This window comes from Sparus aurata, chromosome 4, assembly GCF_900880675.1.
Source record: "Sparus aurata chromosome 4, fSpaAur1.1, whole genome shotgun sequence".
NCBI classification, from domain to species: domain Eukaryota; kingdom Metazoa; phylum Chordata; class Actinopteri; order Spariformes; family Sparidae; genus Sparus; species Sparus aurata.
The window spans coordinates 1905626-1923649 of record NC_044190.1 but is presented as its reverse complement, the minus strand read 5'-3'; the positions used below and the strand labels follow the sequence as shown (position 1 = coordinate 1923649).

General features: G+C 42.2%; 1 protein-coding gene across 3 annotated transcripts in view; it reads right to left on the bottom strand.

The window, feature by feature from the left end:
- LOC115580269 (ubiquitin-associated protein 1-like) overlaps positions 1 to 18024 on the bottom strand; it is a 144052-nt gene that overhangs the window by 79485 nt on the left and 46543 nt on the right. Inside the window, exon 6 of one of the 3 annotated variants that reach the window (XM_030414455.1) lies at positions 11620 to 11884. The exons of the other annotated variants lie outside the window; for them this stretch is intronic. Within the exon in view, the coding sequence (XP_030270315.1) occupies positions 11792 to 11884 (93 nt within the window). The 3' untranslated portion in view covers positions 11620 to 11791. Of the gene's footprint in view, positions 1 to 11619; positions 11885 to 18024 lie in introns of those variants that run through there. 3 annotated transcript variants of the gene reach the window in all.

Genomic DNA, 18024 nt, shown 5'->3' with positions numbered 1-18024 from the left:
TTTTCAACTCGCCCTCCCTTCCAGAATTTTCACTCCAGCAGAGAAATAACATCACCTTGCAAGTACACTCGTGCTGGTATTACAGTGGATCTCTATAGGCAATAGGACAAAAACTTTTGGCTCAGCGGGCGCTTAACTGACTGGACCAACACACACACAAAAATTTCAGTGCTCACACTACTCTCATAGGTCTACCATATCATTATTTGAGTGATAGTTATTGTTTTGGAGGGAGAAGCATGATAATGTGAGGTGAGCCTCAGCTGAAATTACTATTAAATCAACTCTCACAGTCCGTTACTAGGATCAACCTTGTTACCATCACCGTGGCAACCGAGATCAACTGGGCCAACACAGAGAGATACATTTATCAATGAGTCAGTTTAATACACACACAAATGCAGTCAGATATGCACGTGTGAGCATGCACACATGACAACACATGTACAGCCATGTCTAGGTGCACACTCACATGCACACAAACACAAACAGTTTATTTACCAACATTTTAACTATATTTAGGGCCCTCATAGGTCTGTGACCAGCAGAGGTGGGAGTAAGTCACATACATGCAAGTCATAAGCAAGTCTGAAGTCTTAACGAGTCATGGCTTAGGTCAAGCAAGTCACAAGAAGTTCGTATGAATGTATTCTTCATATCTGTAGACACAGTAAACAGAAGAGGGTGGTTAGTCAGTAATATGATGTAATTGTATAGTTGATCAATTTTAGAATTTTTTTTCAAACCCATGAATAGAAGAATAAGATTAGATTAATATCAACCCTGGAACTGCACCATACTGCACATTCTTCCCCCACCCCCACCCCCCCACCTATAAAAGGAGGCTGAAAATCACAGGACATGTCTATTCTGTCCTGAAATGTGTGTTTCTCTTTTATAAAAACACATCCTACATCTCGGAGGCGACGTCTTTACACACATACGGACCCCCTTCTCCTTTCAAAGGTGGCAGAGCTCCGTGAGAAACAGTAGGAGAGACACAGACACAACACCTGAAGGAGAAGCAGGTCCGTCGCGGCGTGAATGAAAAACCAAGTGCGTCGTACCGAATGTGTGCCAATACGTTGTAGTGTTGGGTTGTGAGCGCCATAATGCGCGCATACATTTTAAATAATGGCTTTGTGCGCACTGAAGACGCTATATCTGAAACACACACACACGCTGTAACCAAGACGGCGGCCAAAATCACCCAGGCATGAAATAATCTTTGAATCCAAATTTGATGAAGTAAAGTCTCAAGTTATGAATGCTAAGTCAAAGTCAAGTCGAGTCTTTCATCAGTGTTAGTAAGTCTCAAGTCCTCAAATTTGCGACTCGAGTCTGACTCAAGTCAAGTCATGTGACTTAGTGTTGTGTTGGTCGTGAACGTGTCGTTCAAACGAACAAATCTTTTGAGTGAACGAAGTGAACAGAATCACTTCATGAACTGATTCGTTCCTTTCTCAGTTCAGTTGAGCTCAGCAGCGAGCATGCCGGCCAGGGGTGGGACTGCCGCGACTCACTGAGAGAACTTTGAGGACGTGACTCACGTTCGCGCTGTGATTCGTTCATAATTCACGAACCTACTGCACACAGAGAACTGTCGCTGAGAACGTGATTCACGTACTGTGCTGAAAGTGGCGCTGTGTCACTCATTCACTCAGGGCAGAGGAGTTGATTCACGTTCAGTAACCGTACTGCTAAAATTAGCACTGTGTTGCTAACATCCGTGTAGCATCACAAAGTGATTTTACTGCACAGTTAAAGTCACTCACGTTCGTGAACGTGATTCACATTCAAGCTGATTCAGTGACAGTGCGAACATGATTCACGTCCTCAACAGGTCATTCGCGAACGAGGGACGCCAGGACGTGAATCACGTTTGCGCTGTCTGTCACTCACTCATGATTCGCGTCGCTGAGAACGTGATTCTCGTTCACAGACTATGCTGAAAGTGGCGCTGTGTCACTCATTCACTCAGGGCAGAGGAGTTGATCCACGTTCAGTAACCGTACTGCTAAAATTAACGCTGTGTTGCTAACATCCGTGTAGCATCATGTTAAGTGATTTTACTGTGCACAGAGGACACTTTCACCGTGTAATAATTTTAGTGCATGTATACCACTCAAAGCAGCGCTGCGTCTCCAGCGAATGATTGTGTACTATAGTCCGTGAACGCACCATCCCTCAGTAAGTGAACGTGAACCTCAGGGCTGAATCATGAACTGAATGACGGATCGTTTGGCTGCTTATTAGTTCAGGGAGTTGGAGAGCACTGAGCGATTCAGTGAACGAATCTTTTGAACGAATCATTTTAATGAACGGATTCTAGAAATTCAGTACAGTAAAAAGAACTGCTGTTCCCATCACTAATATGCCTCGAGTCCCCCACCTCTGGTGACCAGCTGTGAACCAACAGGGAGCATTCACAACTGCAAGTTGCCTTCTCTAGTTAACCCTATGTCATTGTCTGAAGGGTTTGATTTAGGGGCCATCCACATGGAAATGCTTGTGTGTGTAAACGCACATGTTTTGCATTGTTTTGGCCGATCGTCCAAATGGATCCTGTCAACGCAGTGCCTGTAAATGCACTTTTTTAAAATCTGGTCTCAGGGTGGAGAAATTTGGATGGATCCATTTGGACGCAAATATTCTTGAAACATGAAGTCACTACTTTAATAATGACATTGAATAAATTGATTAGAATTGATTGATATTGATATAAGTTAACCTTGTCTTGTCGTATTTGATTAATTTCCTCCGGATTAGTCGAAGAGATAAAAGAACGGAGGTGGTGCCCCTATTCACGAGTGCGTGATTAATCTCAAGTGATTAATGAGTTAAATTATAAGTACTGTTTCCCTTTCACCATTGACAGGTCATTATATTACCATCTCTACCTGGGGGAAGCCATCCCATGTATCTATGGACTCCCCAAGATACACAAGGTAGTAACACCACTCAGAGCATCATCAGCAGCATCTACTCAGTTACCTATAACATATCCAAGCACTTACCCAGTATCCTCGCTCCTTTGGTCTCTAACACTGGACTCAGACAAAACAATGGTTTCTTATGATGTCACCTTACTTTTTACATGCATTCCCACTCCAGAAGCCGTAAAGATGATGAAGATACTGCTACAGGACAGCACTCTGTGCAGCAGAACCAACTTCCCCCCAGACCACAAGGGTCACTACTAGTGGTGCAATGGATCGTCATTGATCCGTGATCCGTTCGGATCAATATCTTCGGTTCGGCACACACGTGATCCGCGGATTGATTTATGAAAAAAAAAAGTTGTGCGCATGTTCAATCCACACACTTGTTAAGTGCAGTGTGGTCATGGCGAGAGGAGGAACGGAGGAGCTTGAACGCCCCGCATCATTTAAATGACAGCATTTTGGCTTCCCTGTCAAATAGACTGTTTTTTTCGTTTTTGATTGTTGTTGCTTTTTTTTTATTGCAAGCGTATGCAGCTTCTTCTTCCCTGGGCTTAAGTCACAATTAAAAAGAAGTAGAAGAAGAACTGCAATTAGTGATGTTACCCATGACGCCTCTGCTTCGGAGCTTGTATTGAAAAAATGAACCAGTCTAAAGCAAAGCTTGTATCGGAGCTTCATTCGTTCTGTGACAATCACATGATCAGTGACTTCAAAAGCTTTGTTTCACGCACACCCACGTTATTGCTTCGAAAAATGATTCAATGCTGTGCGAAACGGTGTGCGCACAGGGTTGTCAAGTAGGAGTTGAGACAAGTTGAGAGAGAAAGTGCAGTTCAGGTCATTGAGAATGTTGAATGAGTAAATTGTTGTTGTTTGAGGTTGATACAATGCAGCCTGTTGCTAAGAGAGGGCGGTCCGGGGCGGCGCTAGTGATGCGAAGAGAGTAGGAGCGCTAGAGCGGGGCTCTCCAGAACAAACCTAAAATTAAACATTTTTGGGATAGTGAAGGTGACCAAAATAGCACATAATCGAAGAGGGAATGTCATTGCGTGACTTCTGGACAACACCACCAAGGATTTTGAGATCCAGCACCCGGAAAACTCTGACTCAGCCAGCAGCGGCTAATGTGACCGTGGCAGCTAACATGGCAGAAGACGACACAGATGCCCTGGTAGCCAAGATAAGTGAGGGGGTGTTTGCAAAGCTCAACTCCTGTCTAGACACCAAACTCGACCAAATACCAAAGTCGGTGAACTCAGTGTGCGAAAAAGTCAAAGCGGTGGAGCAAAGGGTAGTGAACGCCGAGGACAGAATTTCTGACCTGGAAGACACTGTGTCGCAGCTCCAAACCCACATTGACCAGAGCGAGGCTCGGCTGAAAGACGCCATCAACAGGTTGGAAGACCAAGAAAACAGATCAAGACGTAACAATATAAAGATTATTAATCTACCAGAGCGCACGGAAGGTGACAACCCCAGGGACTTTTTCGAGACGTGGCTGCCAAAGGTCCTGGATCTCGCGGTGAAAAACGACCGGATCAAGATCGACAGAGTGCACCGGACACCTGCTCAGCGACGCATGGATTCTACCAGATCGAGAACCATATACATCCGTCTCCATAACTTCGCGGATAAACAGAAGATAATGCAAAAGGCACGAAACATGGGCGAGATCACCGTCTCCGGGAGCCGCATCCATCTCTTTGAAGATTTTTCCCCGGCAGTGGAGAAGAGAAGACGCGAGTTCACGGAGGTGAAAAAATCTCTCCAAGCACTGGGGGTGGAATATCGGATGCTGTTCCCGGCTACGCTACGCGTCGCATATGCTAATAAGATACAACTTCTCAAATCTGTGGATGAGGCACAGAGGTATGTTGAGGAGATACAAAAAGAAAAGAGATGAATACTAAACAAGAGAGGTTAATGGACACAACATTCAGGTTTATAAACTGTATCATGTCCAGCTGAGAGCTGTGGTCATTTTTATTTCAGTTTTATTTTGAAACAGTGATAAACCAGTTACGTGTACTGTTATATTACCATACATCTTACACTGTAACAATTTTATTATATTTAAGTAAGGATGAATAACCAGTATGTGCTTTAAGATCTCCCTCATTCCCTTTTTTTCCTTTCTTTTTCTCTTTTCTTTTTTATTATTGTTGCTTACATAAAGTGGCGACATCTTGCTATCCCAGGGAGACTATAGTATAGATCTGGAGAGCTCTATCTCATCCTACCAGTGATCTGCTAAGTGCTAAGTGCTTAGAAGGGGGAAAGTTAGGTTAGTGATAAGGAAGTTTCACATGCGCCCCATAGTGATGTTATGTTCACAGCGGGAGTGTTCAGTTTTCTTTGTTACTAATCCTGCTGTTAGTGTTCAGTGTTGTTTTTCTTCACCACCAGAGAGAGATGTCTGTTTGATCCAGGTAGAACAAGGTCAGAGGATTCATATAGTTGGAGTGATACCAGAGGGACAGTGCTCATTAATGACAGAATAAGGAAATGGTAAATGTCAGATCCAAACAGTGTTAAGTTTTGTACATATAATGTAAAAGGGATTCACCACCCAATTAAGCGGAAAAAACTATTAAGCTTCCTAAAAAAGGACAAGGTGCAGATAGCTTTTTTACAGGAAACCCATTTAATAGATAAAGAGCACATTAAACTAAAACGAGATTGGGTTGGCCAGGTTTATTATTCATCATTCTCCTCCAATAGCAGAGGAGTCGCGATTCTGATTCACAAGGCCATTCCATTTGTGCTTAGTTCTTGTAAACAAGATCCTGAGGGCAGATACATCCTTGTCCATGGTACAATTTATGGCATGCATATCACAATGATGAACATATATGCCCCTAACCCACCTCCTCCTTCATTTTGGACCAAGGTAGCAACAGAACTGGAGGAATTTAGATGTCCTATTACATTGTTGGGTGGTGACTGTAATTGCTGTCAGGATGATAGCAAGGACAGATCCCGAACAGATAGATACAGAAATAAGAGCTCAGACACCTCCTTAGCCAAAATGCTAGATGACATAAATCTGATTGATATCTGGAGAGTTCTTAACCCAACAGCAAGGGACTTTACATTTTACTCTAATCCACACAAATTCTATTCTCGAATCGACCATTTCTTCATACCACCACATATTACAGGACAGGCGACCTCATGTAATATAGGTTCTATTCATATTAGTGACCACGCCCCAGTGTATTTAGAAATAGCTATGAGGTGTGATATAGAGGGCCCACGGAGATGGCGATTCCCTTCATACCTTCTCAGTGATAAAGATTTTAAGAAAAAGATGAAGGAGGAGATGGGTTTATTTTTTGATAAAAATGATAATGGGGATACAAATCCAGAATTTTTATGGGAAGCTGCAAAGGCTTATGTCAGAGGAATCGCCATCTCATACATGGCATGGCGTAAAAAAGTGTTATTACTTAAGCAAAGGGAGCTAGAGGCGGAATTAAAAGCAGCAGAATTCGCTCACAAGTCCAGTCCAACTAGAACAAATCTTATTAAAGTGCAGACTGTCAGAGCAGCGTTAAATTCAGTCTTGAATGAAAAAGCTTCCAGATCACTGTTCTATCAAAGGCAACGACTATATGAATACGGGAACAAACCTAGTAAATATTTGGCACGCTTACTCAATCAGAGACAAAATCATAACACAATAGGAGGAATTAGAGACACGAGGGGGAAAAAACATTTTGATAAAAAAGACATCAATTCTGTCTTTGTATCATTTTATAAAACATTATATACATCTGACAATAACTGCACTAAAGAGGAACTTGATAAATTATTTTCTAAAATTCATCTACCAACTCTGACAGAGGAACAGCAGAGATACTTGGGAAAACCCATCCAGGAGGCTGAAATATTACAAGCAATATCTCTGATGCGCAGCGGCAAGTCCCCAGGCCCGGATGGGTTACCGGTGGAGTGGTTCAAGGCCTATAAAGATAAACTCATGCCATACCTTGCTAAGACCTTTAACTATAGCTTTAACATAGCTCATCACCTGCCTGAAACTATGTCATTAGCCAATATTTGTCTAATCTTGAAAAAAGACAAAGATCCCGAAGATCCGGCGTCATATAGGCCTATATCACTTATAAACGTAGACGCAAAAATTTTAGCTAAGATATTGACTTTGAGACTCGAACCACTAATGCAGACTTTGGTTAGACCGGACCAAACAGGTTTCATAAAGGGGAGGTCCTCCTCCAATAACATAAGAAGGCTTTTAAACATAATTCAGATGGCCAGTAATGAAGAAATACAGGGCCTGATAGTCTCATTGGACTCATTAAAGGCTTTCGACAGGATCGAATGGCCGTATCTTTTTTATACAATGGAAAAATTTAAATTGGGGACAGGATATATTGATTGGGTAAAACTACTATATCGGTCACACAAAGCAACTGTAACTACCAATTCCTGTTGCTCGAGTCCTTTTCCACTGGGACGGGGGACACCACAGGGTTGCCCGCTGAGTCCCTTAATGTTTGCTCTCGCCATTGAACCCTTGGCTGAGCTAATAAGGTCTACACCAGCTATTAAAGGGTTCTTGATTAATGGTAAAACACATAAAATTTCTCTGTATGCAGACGATGTACTTTTGTATCTGGTCGACATTGACACTACAATTCCAAGTCTACTTGATTGTCTGCAACAATTTGGACATATATCAGGCTTTAAAGTGAATTTAACCAAAACTGAAGCCATGCCCGTGGGAGCCCTGGCAGGCTCTTCCCCACCTAGTGGCTTTCCTTTCCACTGGTCGCCTAAGGAGATAACATATCTTGGAATTAAAATCGGTCCCTCCCTTAGAAAATTGATCAAGCTTAATCTTACCCCAGTTACAATGCGCATCAGGGAAGACTTGCACAGATGGGGGACTTTACCTGTGTCCTGGTTGGGCAGGATAAGTGTGCTTAAAATGAATATTTTGCCTAGGCTATTGTACCCACTACAAATGCTGCCAAATACAATTCCTAATAGCTTCTTTAGCAATTTAAATAAATTATTTACACAGTTCCTATGGCAGCGCAAAAAGGTAAGGATGAAAATAGGCAGGCTGCAGAGGAATAAAAATAATGGTGGTCTGGGGGTCCCAAACATATGCTTTTATTATTGGGCATCACAAATGAGGTATATATATGAATGGGTAAACCCAGATGTAACTAATACGTGGATTGATATTGAGTCTAGAAACTGTGGTGTGTTGAAGTTGAAGGACTGCCCCTTTGTGAATCATAAAAAGGCAAAGCAGGAGGTTCATGATAATTTCATTGTTTTGAATACATTGAATACATGGAGCAAAATCAAGGTCCATTTTAAACTTAAAAACAACTTTTCACTCCTGGCTCCTATATGGAGAAATCCAGATTTTTTTACCCTCGTGTCAGGACCCAGTATTTAAGGTATGGCAGGAAAAGGGGCTAGACCAGCTTGCCAAATTATTTACAGGAGGAACAATGGAGTCATTTGAGAGTCTGAAGAGTAAATATTCTCTGCAACAATCCCATTTCTTTCGATTCCTACAAATCCGTCATTACGTAATTAGGAATATGCAAACCTCTAGCTCATCTTTCTTGGAAAACCTACTTGTTCAACCTCTACCAAAAAAATTTATTTCCTGCATGTACAACTCAAACTACTCAACTGACCACATACGAAGACAGTGGCAAATTGATTTGGAATGTCAGATAGGAGAGGATACTTGGACAACAATCATGAAAAACACATTAACCATCCTGAGCTGTAACAATGACAGAGAGAGACAATTTAAAATTTTACACAGACTTCACTATACACCTCTGATGAGAGGCAGGCTTGGTCTCAGCTCGTCTAACTGTAATAAATGTGACAGAGAAATTGGTACCTATGCACATATGTTTTGGAAATGCTCAAAGATACAAATGTTTTGGAATGAGGTTAAGAAAGAACTGGACACTCTGATTGGACACGACTTGGACCTATCACCCCTTCAGTGTATTCTGGCGGCCAAGGTCTCGAGCGCAAGGAACAACCACAACGCAAAACTCATCGGAATACTCTTGTATATGGCGCGAAAAACTATTCTTAAGTTCTGGATTCATAAGGACACTCCTACATTGGACGATTGGTACAAAGAGGTGATGAGTATAATCCCTTTGGAAAAATTGACTTATAGCCTTCATGATAACTTGGAGGGTTTTACAAGGGTATGGCAACCAGTTTTTGATGCTGTGGATCCCTCTGGACTGAGCTTCAATATCCCTCACTGAGTGACATAACACAGATGACTCTGGTGGTGTATTTATATACGTGCTTATATGCATGTTTGTAAGCTGTTACTTGCTTTGTTATGTTTATTGATAACTGTTGAATAGCTTATGCTACAGAAAAATGCATGGTTCTGTGGAAACCATATGTAAAGGACAATATGTGCCCTGATTGAACCTTAATAAAAAGAATAAAAAAAAAAAAAGAGAGGGCGGTCCGAGATGTGGGAACATTTCAATCTGGTTACTCCCAACAAGGTTATTTAATTTCAGTATAATAATTTTCTAGGTGTAAAGTAATGTAAATAACCGAACACAGTCACCAACCACAATAATGCCCCCTTTCTGACCTGTCCACAAGCACCACCCCTCCCTGTTAACACTCCAAAGTACCTGTCCACAAGCACTATCACTCTTCCAGCATATGCTTTGTCCTGTATGCACTGTCAAAGCTCTTCCCACTACACTTAAGTCACTATCATCTCTATAATTTCTGCAATGGCAGTGGCAGATTGTTGAAATTTATGGTACTGCCTATTTCACATATTTTAAAAGAAGATACTCATCATTATCATAGAAATGTGTGCACATGTTCATACCCACCCTTCATCTCAGATTCATTTACCTTCCCAAACAAACACAAGAAATGTTCACATGCAGAATACCAACTTTATTATTTTTTTTATGATTTTGAGAAGGAAATTATTTTCTTGTTTCAATTAATGCAGTTTCCAATGTACGCTTATCTATTTAGTGATTTATTTAATTCATACTGAACACCCAAAGATAGAATATGGTAGCCAAACAATGTGGATGTGAATTCATGACGCAGTGCCTTCTTTAACTTTCACCAGCAGATGTCGCCATAGAGTCTGAAGCTTTGAGCATTGAATAATTTTTCGATACAATTGTATTGAAGGCTTCGTTGGTTCACAAGGCTTAATTTTGCCATCACTAACTGCAATGTTCTTCTCTGTGTCGGCGAGCGCGCGAACTGAGCTCAAGAGAGACATTAGTGTAGCAGCAGAATGCTTTTGTATCTCGGTCACTAATTGAGCACCAAGGGTAGCCGCCCATTGTAGGCGGAACGGAGTATAAATGCGGCAGCTCTCCCCGGCGCTTTCTCTTTGCGCTCTAGTCTGACGCGTCACTTCCGGTCCGGAAGTTATGGCTCTCGGCAGGTAGGACCATAGACATAGGCTGTGTCCAAATTCCAATAATACCCAACTGGGGCGTGGTTTGTAATGGGTGTGGTTTGTAGCGGCTCTGGCTTGGCTGCGGCTGCAGCTAGACCCTTCTCCCAAATTCAGGGGCAGCATCCTTCAAGGACCCATCCTTCGCTGCCAGCAAAGGCAGGGTCCTTCAGAGAGACCTGCAGGCAGCGTCAGCCTCTTGTGAAATTGGAAGGTCTACCATTCGCAGCATTTCCTGGTTGCGTCAACAGATGTTCACGCCCCGACCCGCACCTCACTATTTCTGGTGGGGTAAGGTCCGCGAAAGTGAAAAGAAGAGTAAAGTTTGACTGTCGGATCTGTTAGAGCTTCAGGAATTCCTGATTTCCTTTTTAATGCTTGTGGAGGAATAGGAGAATCAGCTCTGGTTTATCTCCGGCTGAGAGGACCATGGAGAGGTAAACCTGTTATTGAACCCACAGTAATGTTATCAATATTATCATTATTAGCTAGCAAACAGTTTGGGGTCATTAACATACTGATACATTACGTTAATGCTGACATAATATGACACATATGATTTTATTATGATTTTAAAGGCATTGTATTTAAGATGTTTGGTAGATAGTTTTGTTTGCTGTAATTTATTATGATTATTATTATTATAATTAGAGTATGAAATTATAATTCTTGCCTCTTTCTTAAAACATTCTTAATGACCTGGCAGCTGTGGATGGAGTCAGAACTGCAGACCCAGTTGACGGACGATGTGGTGGACAGAGAAGACTGGACCCCCAAATACCCTGAGTACCGACCCAGATGATGTCCCACTGACACCATCCAGCCCAGCAGCACTTCAGGGACTCCTGCTCAGCCTGTTATTGTCCATCATCTCTAACTGTTTTAATATTGTTTTTAATGATAATTGTTTTTGTTAATAGTTAATAATAATCTTATGCTGTAATTTTGTAAATAGTTGTAAATGTTAAGACCTTAATAATAAAAGAAAACATTCAATCCCTTGTTGTCCCTGAAAAGTAGCACTTGATGCCGTTTGCTGTTATAAATTGTACTTGTAAATATTGAATGGAATAGACAACGTGTAACAATAGATCTATATTTTATTTCATGAATTATATAAAATGAACAATTATGAACAAATAATTTAAAAATAACTCATAAATTAACAAAATAACGACAGATATAATGTAAGGATTGTCCTCTGGAGCAGAGAAGAGTCTCTCCATCCTCTCTGCAGCCTCATGTCCTCCTTCATACTCCTTGAAGCAAAAGAAAAGCTAAACTCAAGATCACATGAACACAGGGATGCAAAGATTTACAACAAGTGACATCAGGACTGACAAATCGGCTATTTATTATTTATTATTGTATATTATTGCCTTACTCCCATCCAGTCGGCGGAATGCTTCGCCCTGTGAACTAATGTTCTGACCTCGGACAGCGATGAAGTTTCTCTGTTTGCTCCCTAAAACACGATGAAATGTGAAACACACAAAAGAGTTCTAATACAGCAAAAAAATAATCATCATAAGGATAATAATCATAAACATAGCTCTTTATTCCAACGTTTAACTAGACTTTACAGGAATCACAGCCTGATCTAAATCTGTTCATCTTGATCCATTTATGTACATGAAGTAAAACGAGTCTATAACATCTCCACAGTCACAATACGATATAAGATATAAGTCAACCTCTGAACGTGTAATGGTTGAAAGTAAAAGGCATCAAGCTGAGCATTACCAATGTATTTTAACTGGTATTTTGAGGTTTCAAGGTCCCTTGAAGTTTAACACATCTGGCGTTTGACGCTCAAATGACTAAAAACTGAGTATAGACCCAATACTTGCATTTAAATGAGAGATCTGCGCCACTTGAGGTCGCCATTATTTATTTATTTCTTCTCTTTAGGCGCACAATGAATCTTGGGCGATTTGTAGCCGCGAAGGATAGTAGCGGTGTGTCCTCCAGAAACAGGCAAAAGAAGGAGGCATTTGTGGGGACGATTTGGAGCACACTTTGAATTTGGACAGGCTTCACGCGGTTTAGTGACGTAATTGCACTACAAAGGATATCGTACAAATGTATATAGATTTGTACAGAGCCCTGGAGGTGACATGGATGGGTTTTTTTTTTTTTTATCTCGTGAGTGCGACTTACTATCTCGCACGCGCGTCTTACAGTATCTCCCACGCACGACTTAGTATCTCGCACGTGTGAGATATTAATTCAAGTGCATTTTGACGTAATTAAACAGTGCAGACGGTTAAATGCAGGCTTATTATCATGGATGGAGACCATCTCAGAATTTTAATTGATTAATTAATTAAAGTTAATAAAGTGTCTTATTATTATTGTGTAACGGTAAGAGGTACATGTAACAGGTATTTTGATGGTCCACGATGAATGTCCAGGTGTTTTAATAGCTATTTTAATGGCTATTAGGCTAGCCATGATGGAGGAGTTGTAAAGGTAATAGTAGATTGGTTATAATTAATTTAGGAAATAACGTTGCAGCAGTCACAACTGACAATCGGGACAAACGATTAACAATGGATGCAGGTGGATATAGTATCAAAGTTGTGACAGAAAACCTACATTTACTAAAATATCTTCAATTTCCCACGACATTCTCACACAGACTACATTCTCTCGGCTTTCACAGTACACTAAGCACGTTTGCTGTCTTCTATTATTAAATAAAACAGATACACTATTGCTCTTTATACCACAAGGGGGCGCTGTTGTATAAGACAGGTCATAGTTAACACGCTGCACGTAGAGAGGTCAAAGTGCAACAACATGGCGACTATGTACGATACAGCGCTGCTACTGAGAACAATGTTACAGTATAAGTTGTTAAAGTAAACGGCACTTGTTCATGATTCCAGCATCCCATCATTGTTGAGTTAACACTCATTTGAGCCAGAGTGTCACTGCATCTTACTTACTATCTCGCCAGTGCGAGTTATTATCCTGCACGCGCCAGTAACTATCTCGCGAGCACAAGATACAGCAAGTCGCACGTGTGTGATAGTAACTGGCGCGTGTGAGATAGTAAGTCGCGTGCGCGAGATAGTAACTGGCGCGTGAGAGATAATAAGTTGCACTCGCGAGATAAAAAAAACCCTATCCATGTCACCGTAGATTTGTTTATGTGAAAACCATAAAATAAAAAAAAATAAAAAATAAAAAAATAAAAAAGGATGCTGCCCCTAAATTTGGACACAGCCATATATACATAAACGCCTTGTTGAGCGCTGGACCGTACTTGGAGACATGAGTAACTGCAGGCAAAGATGGCTGGAGGAGGGGCGTGGTGAAACAAATGGGCGTGGGAAAACACAAGTGGGCGTGCCAAAACGTTTGGATTTCAAGCGAGACGTCTGGACGTGTGTGCCCTCACATAGTGCAGCCTCCCCGGGCTTGGAAGACCACAACCAGTCGGTCAAAATCATGGTTCTCCGACATGTTCGGGTTTTAAGCGGGGATCGTCTGGACGTGTGTGCCCGCGAATAGTGCAGCCTCCCTGGGCTTGGAAGACCACAACCAGTCGGTCAAAATCATGGTAATCTGACAGTTCGGATTTCAAGCGGGGATCGTCTGGACGTGTGTGCCCGCACACAGTAGGCTACAGCCTCCAGTGGCGTAAGTGTCGGCGGTGCAACCGGTGCAGCTGCATGAAGGAAGAAAGGAAAAAAAAAAAAACAGCTGTCCAGAATCGCCACAGGCCCTGTTTTTGAATGAAATAGCTGGGGGCGGGTCGGTAAGGTAACGCTGAGTGGCCTTGATGCCTGTCAGTCATGATGAGTCGCGTCTCGTCACCTCTCTGCTGTGTCTGCAGCTGAGCACTGTGGGCCGAGCCGATGCATGTCTCTCTCCCCGGCCGGGAGAGTTATCATACCGTACAATCAGTGGCGGCCTTAGGCATATAGGGGCCCGTTTCAATATTACATATGAGGCCCTATCCCATAAAACATTTACCGACATGTTTGCGCCCATGCGTCTCTGATGCATTGAAACCTGAAAGGATGCAGTTGCCTAAACTCATCATGCCTCCCAGCGAAGCGCATGTTCTTAAAACGATACATTGTGACCAAGTGTTAAAATCTCTATAGGGCAAGAAACCAGGAATGAGCAGGGGAAAAAAACGAGGATTGAAGTTGGTTTTCAACAAAATGCAAATGCGTTTTTCATATTTATGTGCATTTTAAGACACGAACAGGTATCGTATTACAATCCAAAACTATGTAACACCTATAACAATCATGAACTTGAAAATTGGCAACAAAAGTCATCGGGAGTACCGGGATTTTTCCCGGTGGGCCGATCAATAATGGGCCGATGGACGGCCGTTTTTTATTTCTTATTCATTTATTCATTTATTTATTTCTGCTGCGCCTAGACGTTTCTCTGTCGACCCCAAGAGAGTGAGAGATTGGCGATCAAATCAAACTGAGCTTCAGCGTCTGTCCAAGGAGGACAGCAGCAGGGCCAGGCTGCCTGCTGGAGGGAGGAAGAAGGATAGCGAGGAGCCTGAGATAAACATGCGGGGATGAGTTATCAGCAAACGGGCACGCCACGAGAGAGTGTCCCGCAAAATGATCAGGGTGATGGCGGAACAAATGTACGCCACCGTGAGAGACAGCAGAGATGAGGAGTTTGCAGCGAGTGCTGGTTGGCTGAATCGTTTCCTCCGCAGCAACAACTTCACTTGCAGAAAGATGCCAGAGAATTCACAGAGAAGCTGGCGAAGTTTGTGACATTTTTATCCCAGATTTTTGAGAGGAAGGAATTAAACTTCTGTCCCAAATTGCCAACTGGTCCCAAATAAACTCCCCGGCTATTATTTGGTATTGTACGGTATGATAACTCTCTCGGCCCGGTGAGAGAGACATGCATCACAGTGCTCAGCTGCAGACACAGCGGAGAGGTGACGAGACTCATCATGACTGACAGGCATCAAGGCCACTCAGCGTTACCTTACCGACCCGCCCCCAGATATTTCATTCACAAAAACAGGGCCTGTGGCAATTCTGGACACCCCTAATTAGCAGTTCTCTCGAGTGGCTGTGCGTGAGTCCAAGCGTGTGTGTGTGTGTGTGTGTGTGTGTGCGTGCGTGAGTGCCTGTGTTTAGGGGCACAAAAAAATATTTGCACCGGGGCCTATCACCATGATGTTACGTTACTGACAGCCTCCCCTGGCCACAGAGAGCGACACCACCCGGTCCGTATCAATTATTAATATTTCAAAATAAAAAATTAATGATAGGTCGGCATAAGTGGGAGTCGTACCGCGAGTGTGTGTGTCCGCATCCTGTCCCCGTAACAATTAAGCTATAGCACCTATCATATTAATTTTTATTTTGAAATATTAATAATTGATATGGAAAGGGTGGTGTCGCTTTCTGTGGCCAGGGGAGGCTGCACTATGTGCGAGCACGACGATCCCCGCTTGAAATCCGAACATGTCAGAGAACCATGATTTTGACCGACTGGTTGTGGTCTTCCAAGCCCGGGGAGGCTGCACTATGTGAGGCACACACGTCCAGATGGTCCCGCTTGAAATCCGAACGTTTTGGCACGCCTACTTGTTTCACCACGCCCCTCCTCCAGCGCCATCTTTGCCTGCAGTTACCCATATTGCCATACGTCGACGTCGCCGCCATATTGGAGGAGGCAGATCCGCCCCGTGAACTAATACAAGTCAATAGAGTGAACTTTACCAAGCTCCTTCTACAAAGTGCTATAAGTTAATGTGTCTCATTTACACATTCACACACGTACGGATATATTCAGGAAACAGAGAGGAACCAAAAACGTCTGTAACGTTCTCTGAGGATTATAAACGTTAGCTAATCCTCATATGTTCAGTATACAGGTCCGCACCTAACCATTTTATAATGTTTTTATGAGTGTGTACAGCTGCTAATGTATGTAACGCTGTTACTGTGATGATACATGACAGTTTAAGGGAAGGGAAAATGCCTCCCAAACTCCTGCGATTCTTGAGAAAACAGGAGACATTGCTGAACGCACCCATGTTATTTTTATTTCTGTAGAGTGCATAATGAGGGCACAGGAGCGAGAGACAAAACATGTACCATCTGCGATCCTCCAGAAATTTGGGCTCAAAATTAACATTGCAGCTTATGGGGATCATTCAGGAGTGCTTGTCGCTCTTGGGCTTCTAAATCTAAATTGAAGAGAATTTTTTTCTCATTTCTGGAGCTGCTCCTCACTCTGGGGTGCGGCAGTTGGTGATGTCACGCACTCCAGCTCACGCAATAGACACCCATTATAAACTCAGAAGACAGGCTTAAAATCCTTAAAACTAAAGCTGCGACCATTTCAAAACCGTACAAGATTTTTAAAAACTGAATACAAGGTCAGTAGTTCAAGGTTTTGTGATTCATTTAAAGTTTGAGGGTTAAGGGTTGAAAGTTGATGAGTTTTGAAGAGGATTTGAAGATTTCCCATTTGAATCAATGTTAAATTATTTTTGGAAAAAGCTGAATAGCTGAAAAAGTTGAAAAGTTGAAAGAGCTGAAAAAGCTGAACATTTCAATGGTTTGAATAGCTGAACGTATGCTGAAGTTATAGCAGAATGAAATTTGAAAAAATCCCCATAAGGATGAATGGGAAAAATTTTGCATTAAAAGCTTAATATTTATATTATAATAGTTAGAAAAGCCAAAAGTAATAGCAGTCATGTCCTTAAAAAGCTGAACATTTTGATATTTGACTGGTTTGAATCGGGCAAAGTTTGAATGAGTTGAAATTGGACAAAAAACGTACGGAAGAAGAATAATAACTAGACAATTCCCCGCCGGGAAATCGCAAGAGTGGGCTGTGCGCTTTGCCCCGTGACGAAAAAGCAAACATGGCATCAGCAAAGTTTCCTCACCATCAAGCGGGACAGGCCTTAAGGAACACACACATCAAGTTTTGTGGTCCTAGTTTCAGAAATGTGGAAATGGCAGCGAGTTAAAAAAGGGTGCAGTTTTGAGATTCCTCCTCCCGATTTATATTGGAGTAAATGGAGCATTTGAGAGCTACTCTTGTGGGTTAGCGGCCGATAATTCAAAAACAGTAAATCCTACCGATAAAGTAGACACACTGGGAGAAAGACGACAAGTGTGGCTACAACTCTGGAAAATATCACTGTTTTTGAGTCTAATATGTGGCCAGGATCGTCACGGAAAGAGAACATTTCTGAGCAAATTTTTGAGTCTCTCTCACTCTGTCAGTTAGCCCTCTCCACTCTGCTGCACGAACATTCCGCCATACACAATCATTGAAAACCCTGAATTTTTCCCAAAATCACTCACTGTCATTCAAGGATCACAGTTCAAAAACTGCACATCATAGCAAAAAAGTTCAAATACAATTTAAATACTCAGGACTTGTGCCTACATTTTAAAGCTGAAATGGTGTTTCTACGTGAACATTTGCCAGAGCAGGAGATGTTTGAAAAATGTCGCAGATTTGCGACTTTTTTGACCTCGCCCCATTCAATCCTTATGGGAAATTTATCGCAGTTTTTCACGACTTACGTCGCGAAAAATCAATGTTTCGTAAATCTGAATAATAGCAACCCGAGTC